The sequence below is a fragment of the Malaclemys terrapin genome, chromosome 7 (genome assembly GCF_027887155.1).
Source record: "Malaclemys terrapin pileata isolate rMalTer1 chromosome 7, rMalTer1.hap1, whole genome shotgun sequence".
In the NCBI taxonomy this organism is placed as follows: domain Eukaryota; kingdom Metazoa; phylum Chordata; order Testudines; family Emydidae; genus Malaclemys; species Malaclemys terrapin.
The window spans coordinates 16,768,500-16,787,106 of record NC_071511.1 but is presented as its reverse complement, the minus strand read 5'-3'; the positions used below and the strand labels follow the sequence as shown (position 1 = coordinate 16,787,106).

The window sequence follows — 18,607 nt, the reverse complement described above, 5'->3', positions numbered from 1 at the left end:
TTATACTGCTATTGCCATCAAAACTAGTCTTTATTTGTGTTATCAATTTTAGGGGTTTTCAATTTTTTTTGGTAAATTGTCCCATTGTTTCATATTTGTCATTTTAAAAATGGTTTACAAATTACTTTCTTTTTAAGTGAAAACTGAGATTCTCCTTTATATTTCTTTGTGCCCCAAATTATGGGAAGTCTGCAGTCAGAGTGTGTGAGCTGCAGAAGCTAGTTCTCTTTCTCATACAATGATATACGCAGCAACAAATGTTTGACTCTGACAGACATCCACAAAGGTATAGTCGCTATAGCAACTGCCATATCAAGAATTCCTCGGTGAAAAATATATGCTTGTTCTATCTGGTTAATCAATATTTATATTGCAAAGAATTACAGAGTATCTCACTTTTACCAACTGTACAATATGTAAAGTACCACTGCCATGTAATTGTTTAATCTGAATAAGAATCCAGTTGGTATGTGCCTGTGAATTATTGTATTTATGTTACATTTTATACAATAAGTACAAATGTGTGCTGCCAAATGTAACAGGTATCCTGATTATTCTATCGATTTGAATGGAACGGCCATCCTCAAAAATGTCAGCAAAAGAGTAAGCAGGAGGGTTCCACAAGAAATGGGATTAAAGGTTTCACATTTCGCGCTGGTGGTCATACAAAGAAATGGAAAGGAAAAAGTGACAGATTTATGTAATTTGGACACAAAAGCAAATTCTTGGCTATGGACAAAGAATACAAGATGCTGATTGTCCCCACTCATCTGAATTCATGGGTAAAATATCCCCAAAGAAGGGGATCATATTGGGAGAGAAACCATCATTACTCATTTAGAGTAATAGTTACAACCTTCTTATTCTATAAATATCTCCACAGTAGCTTAAAAAAAATCCCATAAGGATAACAGAGCTAGGTGCATGGAGACAATTTTGTATTGGTTTTGAGGAAGTGATGAAACAGAGCAACTACCAGCCAGCACAGCAGGGATTAAAGACAGCCTCTGGGCCCAGCTAGCTCCACCCTGTTATACCTGAAGCCAATGCCAGGCCTGGAGGGAGGAGAAAAGGCGAGACACTCTGGGGCTCGGTCTCACGAATTGATGGCTGCCCTCCTGAAGGTGCTTGGGACCATGACCAGGCACCTCTCAAGACCCACAAGAGGACCCTACAGGAAGCAGGCCACCCAACTAAGTGGACTAGAGAGGCCATGTCACAAACTGAACAGACATTGGTAGGAAGTAGCCCAGGGCAGCAAATTTAGGCTCCCTGCTAGGAGGGCTGTCCCTGTTCAGGGGTTGACAAACACCAGGCCCTGAGCTGGAATCTGGTGGAGAGGACGGACTTAGGTCCCGCTACCTTCAAGACTGAGGCCTGCAACTAAGCCATGGGCTGAAGGCCACGCACTCTAACCACTAGGCTGTCTAGCCGCCCAGAATGCCCAATTGCAGTATATCAGATATCAGGTGATAAAATTCTCAATACAACATATCTAAACAGAATGATGACAGATCCCTATGTAGTACTTCAGTCACCTGATTTGAAAAAATAAGATTTTAGGTGCATATTCTATATCAGTGGTGGGCAACCTGCGGACCGTCAGGGTAATCCGTTGGCGGGCCACGAGACAGTTTGTTTACATTGACCTTCTGCAGGCACAGCCGCCCACAACTCCCGGTGGCCGCGGTTCGCCGTTCCCAGCCAATGGGAACTGCGGGAAGCGGCGCGGGCCACAGGGACGTGCTGGCTGCCGCTTTCCGCAGCTCCCATTGTCCAGGAATCGAAACTGGAAGCTGTGGGAGGCCGTGCTTGTGGACAATCAATGTAAACAAACTGTCTTGTGGCCCGCCAGCTGATTACCCTGATGGGCAATGTGAGGCCTGGGGGCTGCAGGTTGCCCACCACTGTTCTACTTGCACAGTTCCATTTTTCATATAGTTCCAGGCTATAAACTTTAAACTTGGGGAAATCAGAATTTCTAGTAACATAACATTTATAGATATGGCTTGTTTCCAAATTGCGTTTCTTTTTAGAAATGTTAAGAGGGTGGCCACAGGAAGACATATTTCTGTACATATGAAGAAGCTATGCAATTATTCTCAAGTCTATGCAAGCATTCTGAACAAAATGCTGACTGTTCTAGTGTAATAATGCAAAGGAGCATTATATTTCAGATAAACCAGGATCCGCTTGGTTTTTCTGCTACATAACATAGATTGATATTCAGGATTGCCATTAAACGATCTAATTTTTCATTATTACATTCTAAATATTCAGGGAATTTAATTTAAGTAACAGAAAGTAGATGATAGTTTCTTCCTCTACAGTTATTCACTATCAATTTGTGATTTCACAATGCCTTCATTACATAGGCTTAACATTCGCAGCAGAAGGGGAAAAAGTGCTGGTGCTAGGCAGAGACACATGCAATTTTTTAAAACAATCCTGCCCTGGTGATCTACTTTTATGCCCAACATTATGCAGAAATGTGACTCAAGTCAACAATACTATTCCACCATTGTACTCTGAGTTCGAAACAACATACGTCTGGGACATTTTCCAGAAACCTAGATTAAATATAGGGTAAGATTGTAGAGGAAAGTCTACAAGGCCTTTGGTATTATGATCAAGGGGTTTTGCCGCAAACAAAGGCCCACAGAACAAAGGCCCACAGACCAAAGGCCCACAGAAGGTAGCTGCTGGGAAAGAGGACATAGTCCTGAGGTAGCAGATTTTACTTGTCTGTTTTCATTTTGCTACCAGACCTCAGACTCAGGAAGGCCTGGGTTCTCTGGAGGAAGAAACACATACTAAAAGGTGCCATATTGTTTGTTTAAAAGAAATATGGTTTGATGTGGTCTGCCATAATTGCCAATAATTGGGCAGTCTGACATTCCTAGTTCTATAGTCTCACTTGATATAAAGTCTACTGAAGTCCGTGCATGTCTTTCCAATAACTTGCATGAGCTTTGGATGAAGCCTAATTTTTCCCCAACCATCCATCACCTTTATCTTGTTGGGACTAAGCCTTAGCTGAGTCTGTCTCTGCCTGCTCCTTGGAAGATACCATCTCATCTGGGTTTTCAGAGCAAAGAACATATTGGTTGTGTTTTTGAATTTAATTTACTGTATAGGATTTGTGCTGGGTTAGTCAGAGGGTCAATGCAGGAGAATCATTTCTGTAATTATTATTATAGCTCTATGAGAACTGAAGGTGTATTTAAACTAAATATTCGATCTGGATTTGGTATGTACATTTTGTATCGGTCCGCTTTGTCCTTTATGTTACTGAAATTGGTAATCAAATTAGATTAAGTGGAAAAACAGAAATGTAAATAAATGTTTCTAAGATGAAGAATTTTGGAAGTTTCTCCTTCCTAAGCAAACTGTTTCCAAGAGCTATCAGTTGTGATACAGACAAAGTAACCAATTAAGCAACTTTAACAAATGGAAAAGTGAAAAAAAAAATCTGAAAAACCTACATACCACAATTAGTTAATTATACACTCATTTTTTGGTTCATATACCGATCTTTGTTTTATTTTTCTTCACCTTTACCATAAATGCATTGCCTCTGAGAAACTTTTCAGTTGTAGGTGTAAAATAAAATCTATATTAGGGTACATTAATAATAAGGAAAGCAATGTATTCTTATAGAATCATATAATATACATTTCCAAACTACGTTTGAATAATTGCACCATATGATATGATAGGTCTCAGAGTAGCAGCCATGTTAGTCTGTATTCACAAAAAGAACAGGAGTACTTGTGGCACCTTAGAGACTAACAAATTTATTTGAGAATAAGCTTTCATGGGCTACAGCCTATCCTATCCAATGAAGTAGGCTGTAGCCCACGAAAGCTTATGCTCAAATAAATCTGTTAGTCTCTAAGGTGCCACAAGTACTCCTGTTCTTTATATGATATGATGTTTCTCTGTATGATTATATCTGTGAATAGAAAACAATCAAAATAAAGTGGACAATGAACAAATGTAACAAGGACTTACAAATTCAATCTGCACTATGTATCTTTTAAGATTTTGTATAAATATTACTGCACTGCCACATGTACATGATTGTCTAGCTAAAATGATAAGTAAATCTATTCCAATAATATTAAAGGATTGCAATCTCTGATATTTATAACTAGGGACATGAATTTTGGGTAACAGAAGGCTCTTGCACAAGATAAGGATTCAGCTACTCAATTGGCGTAAATTGGCATAGCTGCACTTACGCCAGCTCCATTGATACTAACTGAGGATCTCTGGCCCAATAATTCCTATACTAGATCAGACCAATGGTCATCTAATTCAGTGTCCTGTCTCAAGTAGCACTGGGGATAATTTAAAGAAAAGCATAAAATCTTCATCTGAAAAGATCATACAATTTGAGGTGCTGGGAATTTCTGACTCCAAATGACATGTTTACATCCAAGAACAAGGATACTTACTTCTGATACTGTACCATTTATCTTATGTATAGGACATATTAATTTACTCATCCTGAATTTAAAATTGCTTTCACCACTACCTAACACACAAATGTAGACTGTCCAGTCACAGTATAAGAGAGAAACTATAATTCAAAGTAAAAATTGATTAGCAAATAAAGAGTAAAGTGTCAGGGAATAATTATATTTGGTGTTCTGTACAGCAGTCAGACACAAAACCAGTTTTTCAGAGGAATACATTGTTATAGAAGCTACTTGTATTACTTTTCTCCTTATCGTTTTACTTTTGTAGTTTAAAGTTTTGACTCAATTTGGCTTATTGATTTAGCTGTACTTTACTTGACCTTACAGATCAGTCTGTGTTCTTTTCAAGTGCCATTTGTACTGACTCTAGCATAAACCTATAACTACTATAATTGGCTTATCAGTTCTTTGAGGCTGCTCTGTTTCTGATCAAGGTTCCACACGTCCACTGAGAATTTAAAATAGTTTTGTTGTCAAAACCAATTATGCCAGGAGAGTTAAAACTAATGCTTCTTTTGTACAGCCACTCTCCAAAGGTACATGTTAACAAGCTGTGCTACACCATCATGCTTAGCTGGGCAGCAGATGGTGTATGAACATTGTCAACTATCTTGAACCCTGAAAACCCATGAGCACGTCAGTTGAGGACAGCTTTGATCATTAGACGCTAAAGTTCAACAGCAAGTGACCCATTATTCTCAGAAGGAACTAGTCAGTGCCACATTTAGGGACATTGTACCAAATATATCTTCAAGAAAGGATGTTTTTCTACTAAGATGATGCATGAATGGATACCGGTTTCATTGACATAGTTACTCTAATTCCACCCAAATCAACAATAGATGAGCATATACTGTAATAGATACAATACAATATAAATCAATTATGTTTATAAATGATATGTAAAGAAGTCAATATGTGGATACCTCAGTCAAGAACTAAACAGCCTCAAAAAACTGTTAAGCCTATTACATATAAGGATATACCAAATTCACCAAAAATATAACAAGCCCCATAACGAATCAAACTATAATAATCCACAAAGCACATGTAGCAGATCAGATATTAAATAGCAAGCAAAAAAATGGTTAATTTTGTAAATGGCAGTCTGAACGAGATGTGAATTAACCAAGTTAATGTAATGGCTCACATACTAGGGATGGTCTCCGGATAGGTTTTTAAATAAAATTTTCAATACAGCCTCCTCCCTCTCTGGCCTTCCTTAAACCCCATACTTTCTCCTTCCAGTATGTTAAAACACAGCTGTTGAGATCATCTTTCTCACTCATTGTTTTACTACAGCATAACTTATTATATCCTTTTTCTCTGCTTCAGTTGCCTATCTTTGTCAGAAAGAGAGCGGATAACACAATCCCAAGTGATATGATGTCTGTGCTTGTTAGTAAAAGAATAAGCCCACACAATGAAAGTCACAACACTACACAGAACAGCACTTCCCAGTAAGAGTTAAATGTTGCATGAAATTTTGTCCTGACCCAACTCCTATTAAAGTTAAGACAATTGCATGGCTGATCTTCCACACAGTATGTTCAAGAGGAAACAACTGACAGGAAATCATTAGTGTTCGTATGAAGACCTCTTTCCGACAAATAGCTACCAGACTGATCTCTGCACTGATGGCAGATTTTGTAAGTAAAGAAAAAAGTATGTCATTCAAGTTTGTGGCAAGTCTTGTTACTGTGCCTCTAATAGCCCAGTATTCATGAATATCTGTAGAAGCTGGGCAGAACAAGGACGAAGAGCCATTGGCAACAATCTGTTGAGATGACAGGCAAACTGTAATATTCTGGTTTTGTGATCATACTGCCCTCTAGGCTCAGATAGAGGACAAGGGGCCAACTACTGGCTAGCTAGGAAGATTTCCTTCAGCTCAAGAGGTAGAGGCCAATGTTTTACTAGCACCATCTTCTCTGTTACAAGTCAGATTAAGCTAGTAATTGTCTCTGTTGTCTGCAGTGTATGGATTCAAAGAAGTATGTGTTTTTAGCCTTGCCATTCTCATTAGCTTTAAACCCCATGACTTCAAACTTTTGACAATACTATTTGAGATCAGCTAGTTTTTATATCAGTTTGCTTAAGTCTTTTCAACCAACAGTTTAATCAACACATTTAGCCACACCTTCCCGTCTCAACAGTAGACTCCATCCAACACAGCTCAGACAATATTTAAGCATTGCTATTCTGAACAGTGCAATTGCTAATTAAGAACAAAGTTATGAATGGTCAAGAAATGGACCCAGTATTGTTTAAAGTTGCTTGCACTACTTATTTCTTGTCTCTCCTATCAATGCCTCACCGGTGGAAACTGCACCAGGGATACACTCAAAATGTGAATCCCCATCCTGCTGAGATAACATCCCCTTTCTCAGCTAGCACTACTCCCCTTTGTGGCTGTGATGGCTGTCACGGGGCCCACTGCAGAGAGGAGACAATTCTCAGTGGTACCAGATGACAGAACAAGGAGTTGCATGGTCTCAAGTTGCAGTGGGGGAGGTTTAGTTTGGATATTAGGAAAAACTTTTTCACTAGGAGGGTGGTGAAGCACTGCAATGGGTTACCTAGGGAGGTGGTGGAATCTCCTTCCTTAGAGGTTTTTAAGGTCAGCCTTGACAAAGCCCTGGCTGGGATGATTTAGTTGGGGATTGGTCCTGCTTTGAGCAGGGGGTTGGACTAGATGACCCCCTGAGGTCCCTTCCAACCCTGATATTCTATGATTCTATGACAGTGGTGAAGCTGAGCTGTTGCAATCTTCCAACTGAAGACTTTTGCTGCTGTGGACTCTGCATCCTACCAGTGTAACCCAACTTTGAGACTAGCCTTAAACTGCAAATCTTAGTAGGACAAAACCTTCTGAATTCTAAAGAACCATTTTTTTGTTGTTACCTTGCCAGTGAAAACATCAAGTAACCAAAGTATCAGCCTGCAGAATTTAATTTCCATGCTGCTCTCCACAGAAAAATGTGCTGTGTTATTGATATTTTTAATGATACTTTAACAGATCACGTGACTTTGTGTCAGATTTTAGTGGTGCAAGTTTTTCATTGTAGCACATTGTACTGCAGGTGTAAAATAAACCATTTTAATTTAATAAGGAGAGATAGGTACATGAAGCCACAGTTAATGACTGAATTTGAAAGGACTCCCTGTACACACATAATTTTGGAAAATGCATCATTTTTGGACATGCTATCTCTGTAGAGATTAATGCCTCCCTTCTTGCTGTGCATTGCTCTGCTGTGTAAAGAAAATGGGAGGAGAAGAATTCATTTTTGTTTGTTGGTTTGTTTAGGGAAAAAGAAAGCATTTAGGCCTAGATCCTCAAAGATATTTAGGTGCCTAACTCCCATTGATTTCAATAAGAGTTAGGTGCCTAAATACCTTTGCAGATCTGGGCTTTCATGTTTGGGTTGAAGTGCTACAGCAACAATTGCAAACACTAGGCCAAACTTTCAGGTGGAGCAAATTAGTGTGGGCCCACTGATTTCAACAGAGCTATGCCAGTTTGCACAGGCCGTTTAATCCATAAATTGCACCTTAGAATTGATTTGTAGCATAGATCAAGGTTGTCCAACTTGCTCTTGTTTGCATGAGTATCATTATTTTTAATGTAATGGTACCTTTCCCTCAGCTGACTTGTTTCCTATCTTTGTGTGGGAGAAAATATGCAGTGGACTGGAGTGCAAGTCAATTGCACATAGGTTTTAGAACAACAACAAAATCAGGTTGGGTTTTATTAAAACCTAGTGAAGTCAACAGGAGTCTTTTAATTTAGTTTAATGGGCTTTGGATCAAGCACATGGATTAGATCCCAATGTTTTAATGCCTATGCTGCAGAAATTAAATGGGTCAGATTCAGTCCTGGGTATTAGCACAATGTGCTCCACCAATTTTAATGGAATTGGTTTATGCCAAGACTGTACGTTGCTCTGGATGATTTAGAATTATCTTCTGCTTCACAAAGAATACTCATCAGGACAACTATTTGCTGTCCTTGGTGCTGAACTCCAGAAGTGCAGACGTACAATAATTGCCATGGTTTTTTCCCCACAGATGCTAAGTTTCTATCTCATACTCAAAATAACTTACTTAAGAGTCATCATTTCAGGTAGCATGACAGCTAACTCCATTCATCTTACTGAAAAGGTACAACTGAAACAGACAACAATGAAACTAGTGGTTCAACTGATTCCTATTGCTCATCTGCCAATTTATCAAATGAATGGCCCACCAACTAACTGGAAGAAAAGTAAGGTTATATACTGCTACACGTAACAGTAATATATTTTATATAGCTAGCTTATTTTTGGTCTGTTCAGACCATAATTTATAGCTGCAATGACTCCTGATACATCAGCCTAACAGTTCATTTTCACCTACCTTTTCAGCTGACTGTGCAGTACCAAAAAATATTGGAATGAAGGCAAGCCATACTATACAGGTAGTGTACATAGTGAATCCAATGGGTTTAGCTTCATTAAAATTCTCTGGGACACCCCGAGTCTTGATGGCATACACAGTACATGTAACCATTAGGAGAATGCTATACCCCAAGGAGCAAATGATTTGTAGATCCGTAATGTCACATTTGAGAACTCCTCTGGCTTGGTCAGGGTCCATAGTCTTCTGCTCATCATAATCTATGATGATGTTGGGTGGGTCAACTGCAAACCAAATGAAAACCCCTAGAAGCTGAACTGATATTAAACTTGAAGTGATCGCCAGCTGCGATGTTGGGCTTATAAGCCGAGGTGCTGTCACTGACTTTTTGCCCTGTTCAAATATGCGGTAGATGCGGTTTGTTTTAGTTAAAAGGGCTGCATAGCTAATGCACATCCCCAAGCCCAGGAAGATACGTCGGAAGGAGCACACTGCAACATCTGGTTTGGCAATCATCAGGAAAGTAATTATATAACAAAGAAATATTCCAGTCAACAGGACATAGCTGAGTTCCCTTCCAGAAGCCCGGACAATGGGAGTGTCATTATATCTAATGAAGGTCGCCATTACAAAAATGGTGGCAATAATTCCAAGCATAGCCAAAAAGACTGGTATGACGGCCCACGGAGAGTGCCATTCCAATTTCACAATGGGTATAGGGCGGCATCCAGTGCGGTTCTCATTAGGTCGCTCGTTATATGAGCAGAGCAAACATGTCACCTCATCAGCTTGGTACTGGTACCCATCACATAGCTCACAGTGCCAACAGCACGGCATCCCTTTCACCATCTTCTTCCTTTCACCTGGTTTACAAGGCAGACTGCAGACAGAGGATGGGATCTCACGTATTCCTTTACCCCATTGCATGTCTTCAATCTGTGAAATGTGAAATACAGAGGGGGGTTATTTGTATGTTACTGTCAGGTACTGCTAGGGAATTGAACTCAGTTGTTACTTAGCAGAAAAAAGCAAGCAAGCAATAAAAACACAGATGGCTTCATATGTTTTTATGGGAATTGCAGATGTTAGCATTTTCACATACAATTCTGCCTGCATGATTGCAATTACTACTGTAATTTACTATTTTTATTATTAACGATCTCATTATAATATACATCATATGGGAAAAATAGAGATATTATAGAGAGGTATTAGGAGCACAACACCTTCAGAGGGTATAGGAAGCCATTGTTATGAAAATTAATAGGAATATGTAATGGTTTAATGGAATGCAGCAATACCATAAAACGACTATATGACATGCATCTACAACTTGGGGCTTGATTTCATTTCTTACTAAAACTAGAACACCAGATATATCCAGTTCATCGGAAATGCTGGCAGTGATGATAACATTTTGAATGAGATGAAAGACATGTACTTCATAAGGAAAAAGTGGGAATGGAACCAGTGGAAATGTAGCGCACTCTTCAATTCTATCAACCCTATAAGAACCAGAGTTTGAAAGAGTCCATGAGAAACATTTATCAGTGATAAAAGAACAGATAATAGCTAGCTAACATTTCATTTAAGTGACATTTTCTTCTATGTATATGAGGTATCATGCATACTTCTGGGCACTAAAATCATGAAAAAAATCTCCTTAAATTAATGGTAATTCCCATTTGATTTCCTTACTTGCACTCTCTAGTCTTGCACTCTTCCATGTCTCTGGGCTGGTAAATGAAGGTTTCAAGTACTAGACAAGATGAGAACTCTAGACATCTTCAAAATATGCTAAATCAGAACCAGAACCAACCACTTTATAGGTCCTAACAGACCTAATGTGAATTTATCAGGCCAGATTCTGATCTTAGTTGCCACCGTGTAAATCCAGAGAAGCTCCAATGTCTTCTTTTGCTAGGAAATGAAGCTGGTTCCAAAGAAAAACGGGTCTATTGGGATGGATATAGATATGGATATTATAAAATACAGTACCCTGATAACATTGTATAGTTAATATCAAACATCTCTTTCTACTGGTTTCTCTATAAAAGAAGATCTCTAAGAATTCATGAATTTAACATTTTTATTATTGACACTGGCGCAAAAAGTGGGAGTGTGCTTATAAAATCTGTGGATGGCACAAATTTGGGAGGTATTGCCAATATGGAGGAGGACCAGAATATCATGCAAGAATATCTGGATGACCTTGTAAACTGGAATTATAGAAATGGGATGAAATTTAATAGTGCAAAGTCATGCATTTAGGGACTAACAAGTAGAATTCTTGCTACAAGCTAGGGATGTATCAGTTGGATGTGACAGAGGAGGATAAAGATCTGGGTGTATTGGTTGATCACAGGATGACTATGAACCACCAATGTGATGCAGCCATCAAAAAGGCTAATGCAGTCCTATGACACACCAGACAAGATACTTCCAGTAGACAGAGAAGTTCTAGTACAATTACACAAGGCCCTGGCAAAACCTCATCTGGAATACAGTGTGCAGTTCTGGTCTCCCATGTTTAAGAAAGATTAATTCAAACTGCAACAGGTGCAGAGAAGGGCTACTGGGATGGAAAACCTACCTTATGAGAGGAGACTCAAATAGCTTAGCTTGTTTAGCCTAACCTAGAGAAGGCTGAGGGGAGATATCATTGTTCTCTATAAATAAATCAGAGGGATAAATACCAGGGAGAGAGATTTCAGAGTAGCAGCCGTGTTAGTCTGTATCCGCAAAAAGAAGAACAGGAGTACTTGTGGCACCTTAGAGACTAACAAATTTATTAGAGCATAAGCTTTCGTGGACTACAGCCCACTTCTTCGGATGCATATAGAATGGAACATATATTGAGGAGATATATATACACACATACAGAGAGTATAAACAGGTGGGAGTTGTCTAACCAACTCTGAGAGGCCAATTAATTAAGAGAAAAAAAACTTTTGAAGTGAGTCTGTACTGGGCTAGCTTGATTATCACTTCAAAAGTTTTTTTTCTCTTAATTAATTGGCCTCTCAGAGTTGGTTAGACAACTCCCACCTGTTTATACTCTCTGTATGTGTGTATATATATCTCCTCAATATATGTTCCATTCTATATGCATCCGCAGAAGTGGGCTGTAGTCCACGAAAGCTTATGCTCTAATAAATTTGTTAGTCTCTAACGTGCCACAAGTACTCCTGTTCTTCTTTTTTCAGGGAGAGAGAGGAGTTATTTAAGTTAAGCACCTATGTGGACACAAGAACAAATGGATATAGATTGGCAGTCAACAAGCTTAGGTTTGAATTAAGACAGATGTTTCTAACCATCAGAAGAGTGAAGTTCTGGAACAGCCTTCCAAGGGAACAGTGGTGGCAAAAAGCCTAACTGGCTTCAAGACTGAGCTTGATAAGTTTATGGAGGGGATAGCATGATGTGACAGCTAGCAGCAAATATCTCCAATGGCCAGTTACGTGCCACTAGATGGGAGAGGGCTCCGAGTTACTATAATTCTTTCCAAGGTGTCTAGCTGGGGGGTCTTGCCCACATGCACAGGGTCTAACTGATCACTATATTTGGGGTCAGGAGGGAATTTTCCCCTGGTTAGATTTGCAGAGACCCTGGGTTGTGGGTTTGTTTGTTTTTCTGCCTCCCTCTGCAGCATCAGAGAGGGGCACTTGCAGGTTTAAACTAGTGTAAATTGTGGATTCTCTATAACTTTAAGTCTTTAAATCGTGATTTAAGGACTTCAATAACTGAGCTAGGCACCAGGTTAGGGGTCTATTATAGGAATGGGTAGGTGAGGTTTTGTGGCCTGAAATATGTAGGAGGTCAGACTAGACAATCATGATGGTCCCTTCTGACCTTAAAGTCTATGAGTTAGCTTTTTGTGACTATTAATATATATAGGAAGGCTAGGGTTTGCAAGTCTTAAATGAAGGATTAGGTCATACCTTCATAATTTAATTCAAAATCGGTCCTGGCTCAACTTCTTTTCATACATTTAAAAAAATAAAGTCACATGCTGCTCCAAATGTTTAATCTTCTTGCTATGCTACCAAGGGACACTGCTGAGAATGTTAGAAAAATAATCCCTCAATAATAGATATTCCAAAGGACCTGGCACTGTATTAGAAACTTCATTAACCTTCAATATACACAACTTATATTGGAAGAAAAAAGACCCACGAGTTCTTCTTTCATGCTCTGCTGAGTTAAAGGTGCATAATTTATAGAAACCAAAGGGATATTGACTCCAGTAGCTTAATGAATAAATATAATTATTTAATTATAATGACAAAGATGATGAGGTCTCACTGAAAAGCCGGGCACTATAGAGTTCTAATCCCAATCTGCCACCGATTCATCAGAACAACTGAGGTAAGTCACTTACATTATTTGGGCCAAATTGACAGATGATGTAGTGGTGTAAATTACATAAATTGGAGTAAAGTGGTGAGTGTCTAAGTTACACGCTGAGGGGGCAGAATGAAGTGTTTCAGAAGAAAAAGGAAGCAAGAGGGAAATATAAGAAGCAAGAGGTGCTAGAACATTTTGTATTGTGGCAGTGCTGAGAGCCATTGAACCAAACTGTAAACCCTGTATATGACGGAAACCACTTCAAGCCAGGAGGTATCCCTAGTTCCAGCACCTATGATAAGAAGTTGAAATTGGACAGGATTTTTAATTGTCTGGGTATACTGCAAGGAGGACAGGAGACTTGTTTTGGGTTTTAATCAGGACGCAACTTTATTATATAGATGTCTGGGACTACCTAGCAGATAAAGTGTACAGTGCAGGCAAATCCATGCTTATTCAAATCAATTCTCTGGGGCTTCCACCAGCCCCCCTTTGTTTCCATCCAGGTACCCCAGCCAACCCATGGTGTGGACCTTACTATCCACCAGTCTCTCAAGAGGCTTAAGGAGGGCTATGAGAATGGGGTTGGGGGGTTGGAGGGTGGGGTTGGCTCCCTGCCATACCGGTCATGGGAGTCCCCGAACCCCCTCCCCCATTCTGTTTCTTTATCCAGTACCTCCTTTTAAATCCTTTACCAGGACATTTATCTGGTCACTGACTCCCTATGGAGTACCTGCACTGAACATCTGCCCAATATTACAAAATAAGTTGCGACATATGGCCTACCACCGTTTCTTCTCACCAGAAAAGGTCCATCCTCACACCCACTGTAAGGAAGGTGAAAATCCACACTCCACCGAAGCCAATTCTTGTGATGTGGGAAAAATTCCTTCCCAGTCCCCCTTTAAAAAGGGCGACCAACGTAATGCCCACAGCAGGTCCTAACCCAGCCTGCCCTTCGCCTCCCCTTGGTGGCTACTAGGGGAGGGAGAGTGGGTGCTGGCTTCCTTGCTGCTTTCACATAGAGACTTGCCCCACCCAGGTTTTGTACCTTTATGCACATTCCTGGGGGTGGGATGGGGGGTGATTGCTGCAAAGTTGACCACCAAGCACCTTTTGCAGCAGTTTCTGACCTTCTTCCTCTCTCCTCCCCCTCCCCCGACAACCACAAAGCAGAGCTGTCCTTCTTTGGGTAAGCCCGCACAAATTCTGCCCAACATTTAGTTGTGGTGCAGTTATTGTCTGGGTATACCACAAAAGGACAGGAGACTTGTTATAGATCTCTCGGACTACCCGGCAGATAAAGTGTACAGTTCAGGCAAATCCATGCTTATTCAAATCAATTCTCTGGGGCTTCCACCAGCCCCCCTCTGTTTCCATCCAAGTCCCCCAGCTGACCCATAGCTTGGACCTTACCATCCACCAGCCTTGCAAGAGGCTTAAGGAGGTCTATAAGAATGGGTGGGGGGGGGGGTTGGCTCCCTGCTGTACTGGTGATGGGAGTTACTGAATTCCCTCCCCCATTCTGTTTCTTTATCCAGTACCTCCTTTTATCTGGTCACTGGCTGCCCTCCCTATGGGGTACCTGCACGGAACATCTGCCACAAGGAGGTGCCAGCCCTTTGCTTGGCTGCTTCCCCCCAACCCCCCCGAGTTCCCAGACATCTGCAAATGGCCTCTTGGCTAGCAGCCCTACTGGGGAGAAAGAACCCATTGTCCCATGTGTGATCATCAAGGGACACCAGCAGCTGCATTGTCCTTGTGCTGGTACTGCAGCGACCGCCCTTAATGGAGGGCCGCATAGGCGACCCATTCTCTGGATCCTTGTATTGACAAGACTCCTTAAAAGAAAACAAAATAAACAACTTGTAAGCTGGAGCCAAAAAATCTGCATTTTCACAACCACATGACATTCCGAGGTTCCAGAGAGCCCACGGCAAACTGGAAATGAGACAAAGTGTCTGCTTTGCCATTATCTATGCCCAGCACGTGCTTGGAAGAAAAAAAAAAAACAGATGTTGAAGGCTAAGCATTGGAGAACAAATGCCCTTACCAACTTTCCAGTCCTGTGCGATCTGGAAGTTTGGCGACTGATAACCTGTACCACTGCCATGTTGTCGCACCAACGGCACACCCGTATATTAGGCCCAAATTAATAACTATTTGTACCTCAACAATGATACCCCCTTAAATTGACTTAGAAAACTTTTCCACACCCACAAGTCTTACTCCATCTGTGTAGTGGTTCGTATTAGAGATAAGGAGGTGTTAGTACCATTATACAAGGCACTGGTGAAACCTCATCTGGAATAGTTCTGGTCTCTCATGTTTAAGAAGGATGAATTCAAACTGGGACAGGTTCAGAGAAGAGCTACTAGGATGATCCGAGGAATGGAAAACCTGTTTTATGAAAGGAAACTCAAAGAGCTTGGCTTGTTTAGCCTAACCAAAAGAAGGCTGAGGGGAGATATAATTGCTCTCTATAAATATATCAGAGGAATAAATACCAGGGAGGGAGAGGAATTATTTAAGCTCAGTACCAATGGGGACACAAGAACAAATGGATATAAACTGGCTATCAGGAAGTTTAGACTTGAAATTAGACGAAGGTTTCTAACCATCAGAGAAATGAAGTTCTGGAACAGCCTTCCAAGGGGAGTAGTGGGGGCAAAAGACATATCTGGCTTCAAGACTAAGCTTGATAAGTTTATGGAGGGGATGGTATAATGGGATAGCCTAATTTTGGCAATTAATTGGTCTTTGACTACTAACGGTAAATATGCCCAATGGCTTGTGATGGGATGTTAGATGGGGTGGGATCTGAGTTACTACACAGAATTCTTTCCTGGGTGTCTGGCTGGTGAGTCTTGCCCATATGCTCAGGATTTAGCTGATCGCCATATTTGGGGTTGGGAATTTTCCTCCAGGGCAGATTGGCAGAGGCCCTGGGGGTTTTTCGCCTTCCTCTGCAGCGTGGGGCATGGGTCACTTGCTGGAAGATTCTCTGCACCTTGAAGTCTTTAAACCATGATTTGAGGACTTCAATGGCTCAGACAAAGGTTTGATACAGGAGTGGGTGGGTAAGATTCTGTAGCCTGCATTGTGCAGGAGGTCAGACTAGATGATCATAATGGTGCCTTCTGATCTTAAAGTCTATGATTCTATGAGTCTATGTAATTGTGTGGTCTGGTTATGCCAGCCATTGCCGCTGCCAGCCAGGCACAAAAAGCCCGCCCCAGTGCAACAACCCCACAAGCAAAGTTCAGCTCAAAGCCCAGATAGGTTAATGTTGTGAAAGGGCCTTCTGTTTTGTCCTTCGCTAGGGGGTTCCCCAGCTATTTAGCCAGGGCCTGGACTGTGTCCAACAGGTGAAAACACTCATTTGACCCAGCTCGCCCTGCGAACAAAAATTGTGCAAATAATGCACTATTTGGTTTAGTCCCACTGACTGCACCACTTCCCAGTGAAATACTGTACTAAATTTCTGAAAAGCTGCACAGGATACTGAACAGTTGAAATAAAATTGCCGGCGGTAGGCGTCTTAAACAACCACCCTTATTGCCCAGCAAATACTATTACGTGCCCAGGGCCCTTTTCGGGATGGTTGCGCTATGAACAAACCCCTGGTGCCCTTGCTGTTATGCCCTTGAACCACAGTGTATGATGCCACCTTATTCCAATTTGTGTTGCTGCCCTTAATGGAAACTGCTTATGACATGCTCCCAAACATATTGGGTTCCGCCTAATTATATTAGTATAATTAACAAAGGCCAGGCTGCTCTCTGAGTAGGCCGGTAGCTAGAGTGACCAGACAGCAAATGTGAAAAATCGTGACGGGGGTGGGGGGTAATAGGAACCTATATAAGAAAAAATTGGGACTGTCCCTATGAAATCGGGACATCTGGTCACCCTACCGGTAGCATACCACTCGCCTAGATGAGGAGGGCAGCTTCCCAATTTTTTCATGTTCTAGGCACCCTTGGCCTCTTGGGCAGTTCGCTGTTTGCTTGCCTTGTCCGTGTTTATTGTCTGTGAACTCCTTCCTGTGCCATAGGGAAATTACATGCCCAAATTGCCTGTGAGGATTCTATATTTAGTTGCACTGAGTAAGTGAACTCCCATCGGGTAAGCTACCCTGGCATAACCGTACTGCAGAGCCCTGTTTCCCCATAGGCCCCCCCGGCAGTGTCTACCCTGTCCCCTGCGGTTACATACCCTGATGGCCGACGAGTTGCCATGTGCCCCTTCCTTGTCCGGCTGCTGAAACTTGAGCCCATGCTGGGCCTACCCTATCACCCTGTGCAGACCCCTCACGTCTAGCTGCCTGAAGCTGCTGTTGTAAATGCAAATTAGCTTGCAGCAGCTGTGTAATACCGCCAGTGCCCCCACTGAAGGTGCCACCCCTAGGTGGGTCTGCCCAGGCTTCTCGACCTTCCACTCCTGGGCCCAGAGCATTTAATACCCCAATCGGCTGACTCCTGTTCCCCTTAGGTGAACTCACTGAGTGACTGGTTGAGCACGGTCCCTGCACCTGGCTGTGGCCCCTGCAACTGCCACCCTTTGCCAGGCTGGAAGGCCGGATACCACCTCTGCCCCCCAATTCCCCAACCTCTGTGTGGTTTAGATTACACTCACCCCTGGGATCAGCATTACCGCCATTCCTTGTGTTAGCCAGCTCACCTGAGTGCATGGACACTTTCCTATGATCATTTACTAAGCCTCCCTTAGTACATGAGGCTGCCCTGGGTTATGCTTTGTATTATTAAACACACCACTCTGGGCAGTAGCAGACCACATACTTGTGAGCCCCCTTGCTCCTGCTGCAGTACTGTCAGTCTTCGGTTTCCTTCCAGTCCATGGGCTCACATGGGGCTGCCTTGCCTGTGCCTGTCCCCTTTCCAGCAAAGGTACAGGCACGTGAGCAGCAAGCAGCACACAGCCATGAAACAGTTGAATTGTCCTTGCCTGGCTCTGTCCCTCTCCCCTGTCTCCCAGCCAGGTTAATTGTCCTATGCCTTGCTCCCTCCCCCTCCCAGGAGACACTTGCTCCAAGTGAAATGAGAGGAGGGGCCAAACCCATGCTGATGTTTATAATTCCTCATTCCTAGGTGGTAAGTCATCCACCAAGCTGACTGCTTTTCCAGCAGCTGTATGTCTACCCTCATCCCACCAGCCAGAAAGCATTGGCCTGATCTTCCGGCCAGCCAGAACACCCCCGCACCCCGCTTAAAGTGAAGGGTGGTGACTATGAGCTTTCCTTGTTATGTTGTACTTGCATATTTTGCGTCCTCCCCAAGTACCCTTCCCCAGTTGCAGCTTGCAGCCTGCCTAGCGAAGAATTGCAAGGCCGGCTGGTACATGAAACAGTTAAATTTCCC

The 18,607-nt window shown here is 41.9% G+C and overlaps 1 protein-coding gene across 2 annotated transcripts in view; it reads right to left on the bottom strand.

Moving 5' to 3' along the window:
* Nucleotides 1-18,607, bottom strand: part of GRM7 (glutamate metabotropic receptor 7) — a 545,455-nt gene that overhangs the window by 117,772 nt on the left and 409,076 nt on the right. For both annotated transcript variants that reach the window (XM_054036313.1, XM_054036314.1), the window contains exon 8: nt 8,883-9,818. In XM_054036313.1, coding sequence (XP_053892288.1) covers nt 8,883-9,818 — 936 coding nt within the window. The remainder of the gene's footprint in view (nt 1-8,882; nt 9,819-18,607) is intronic.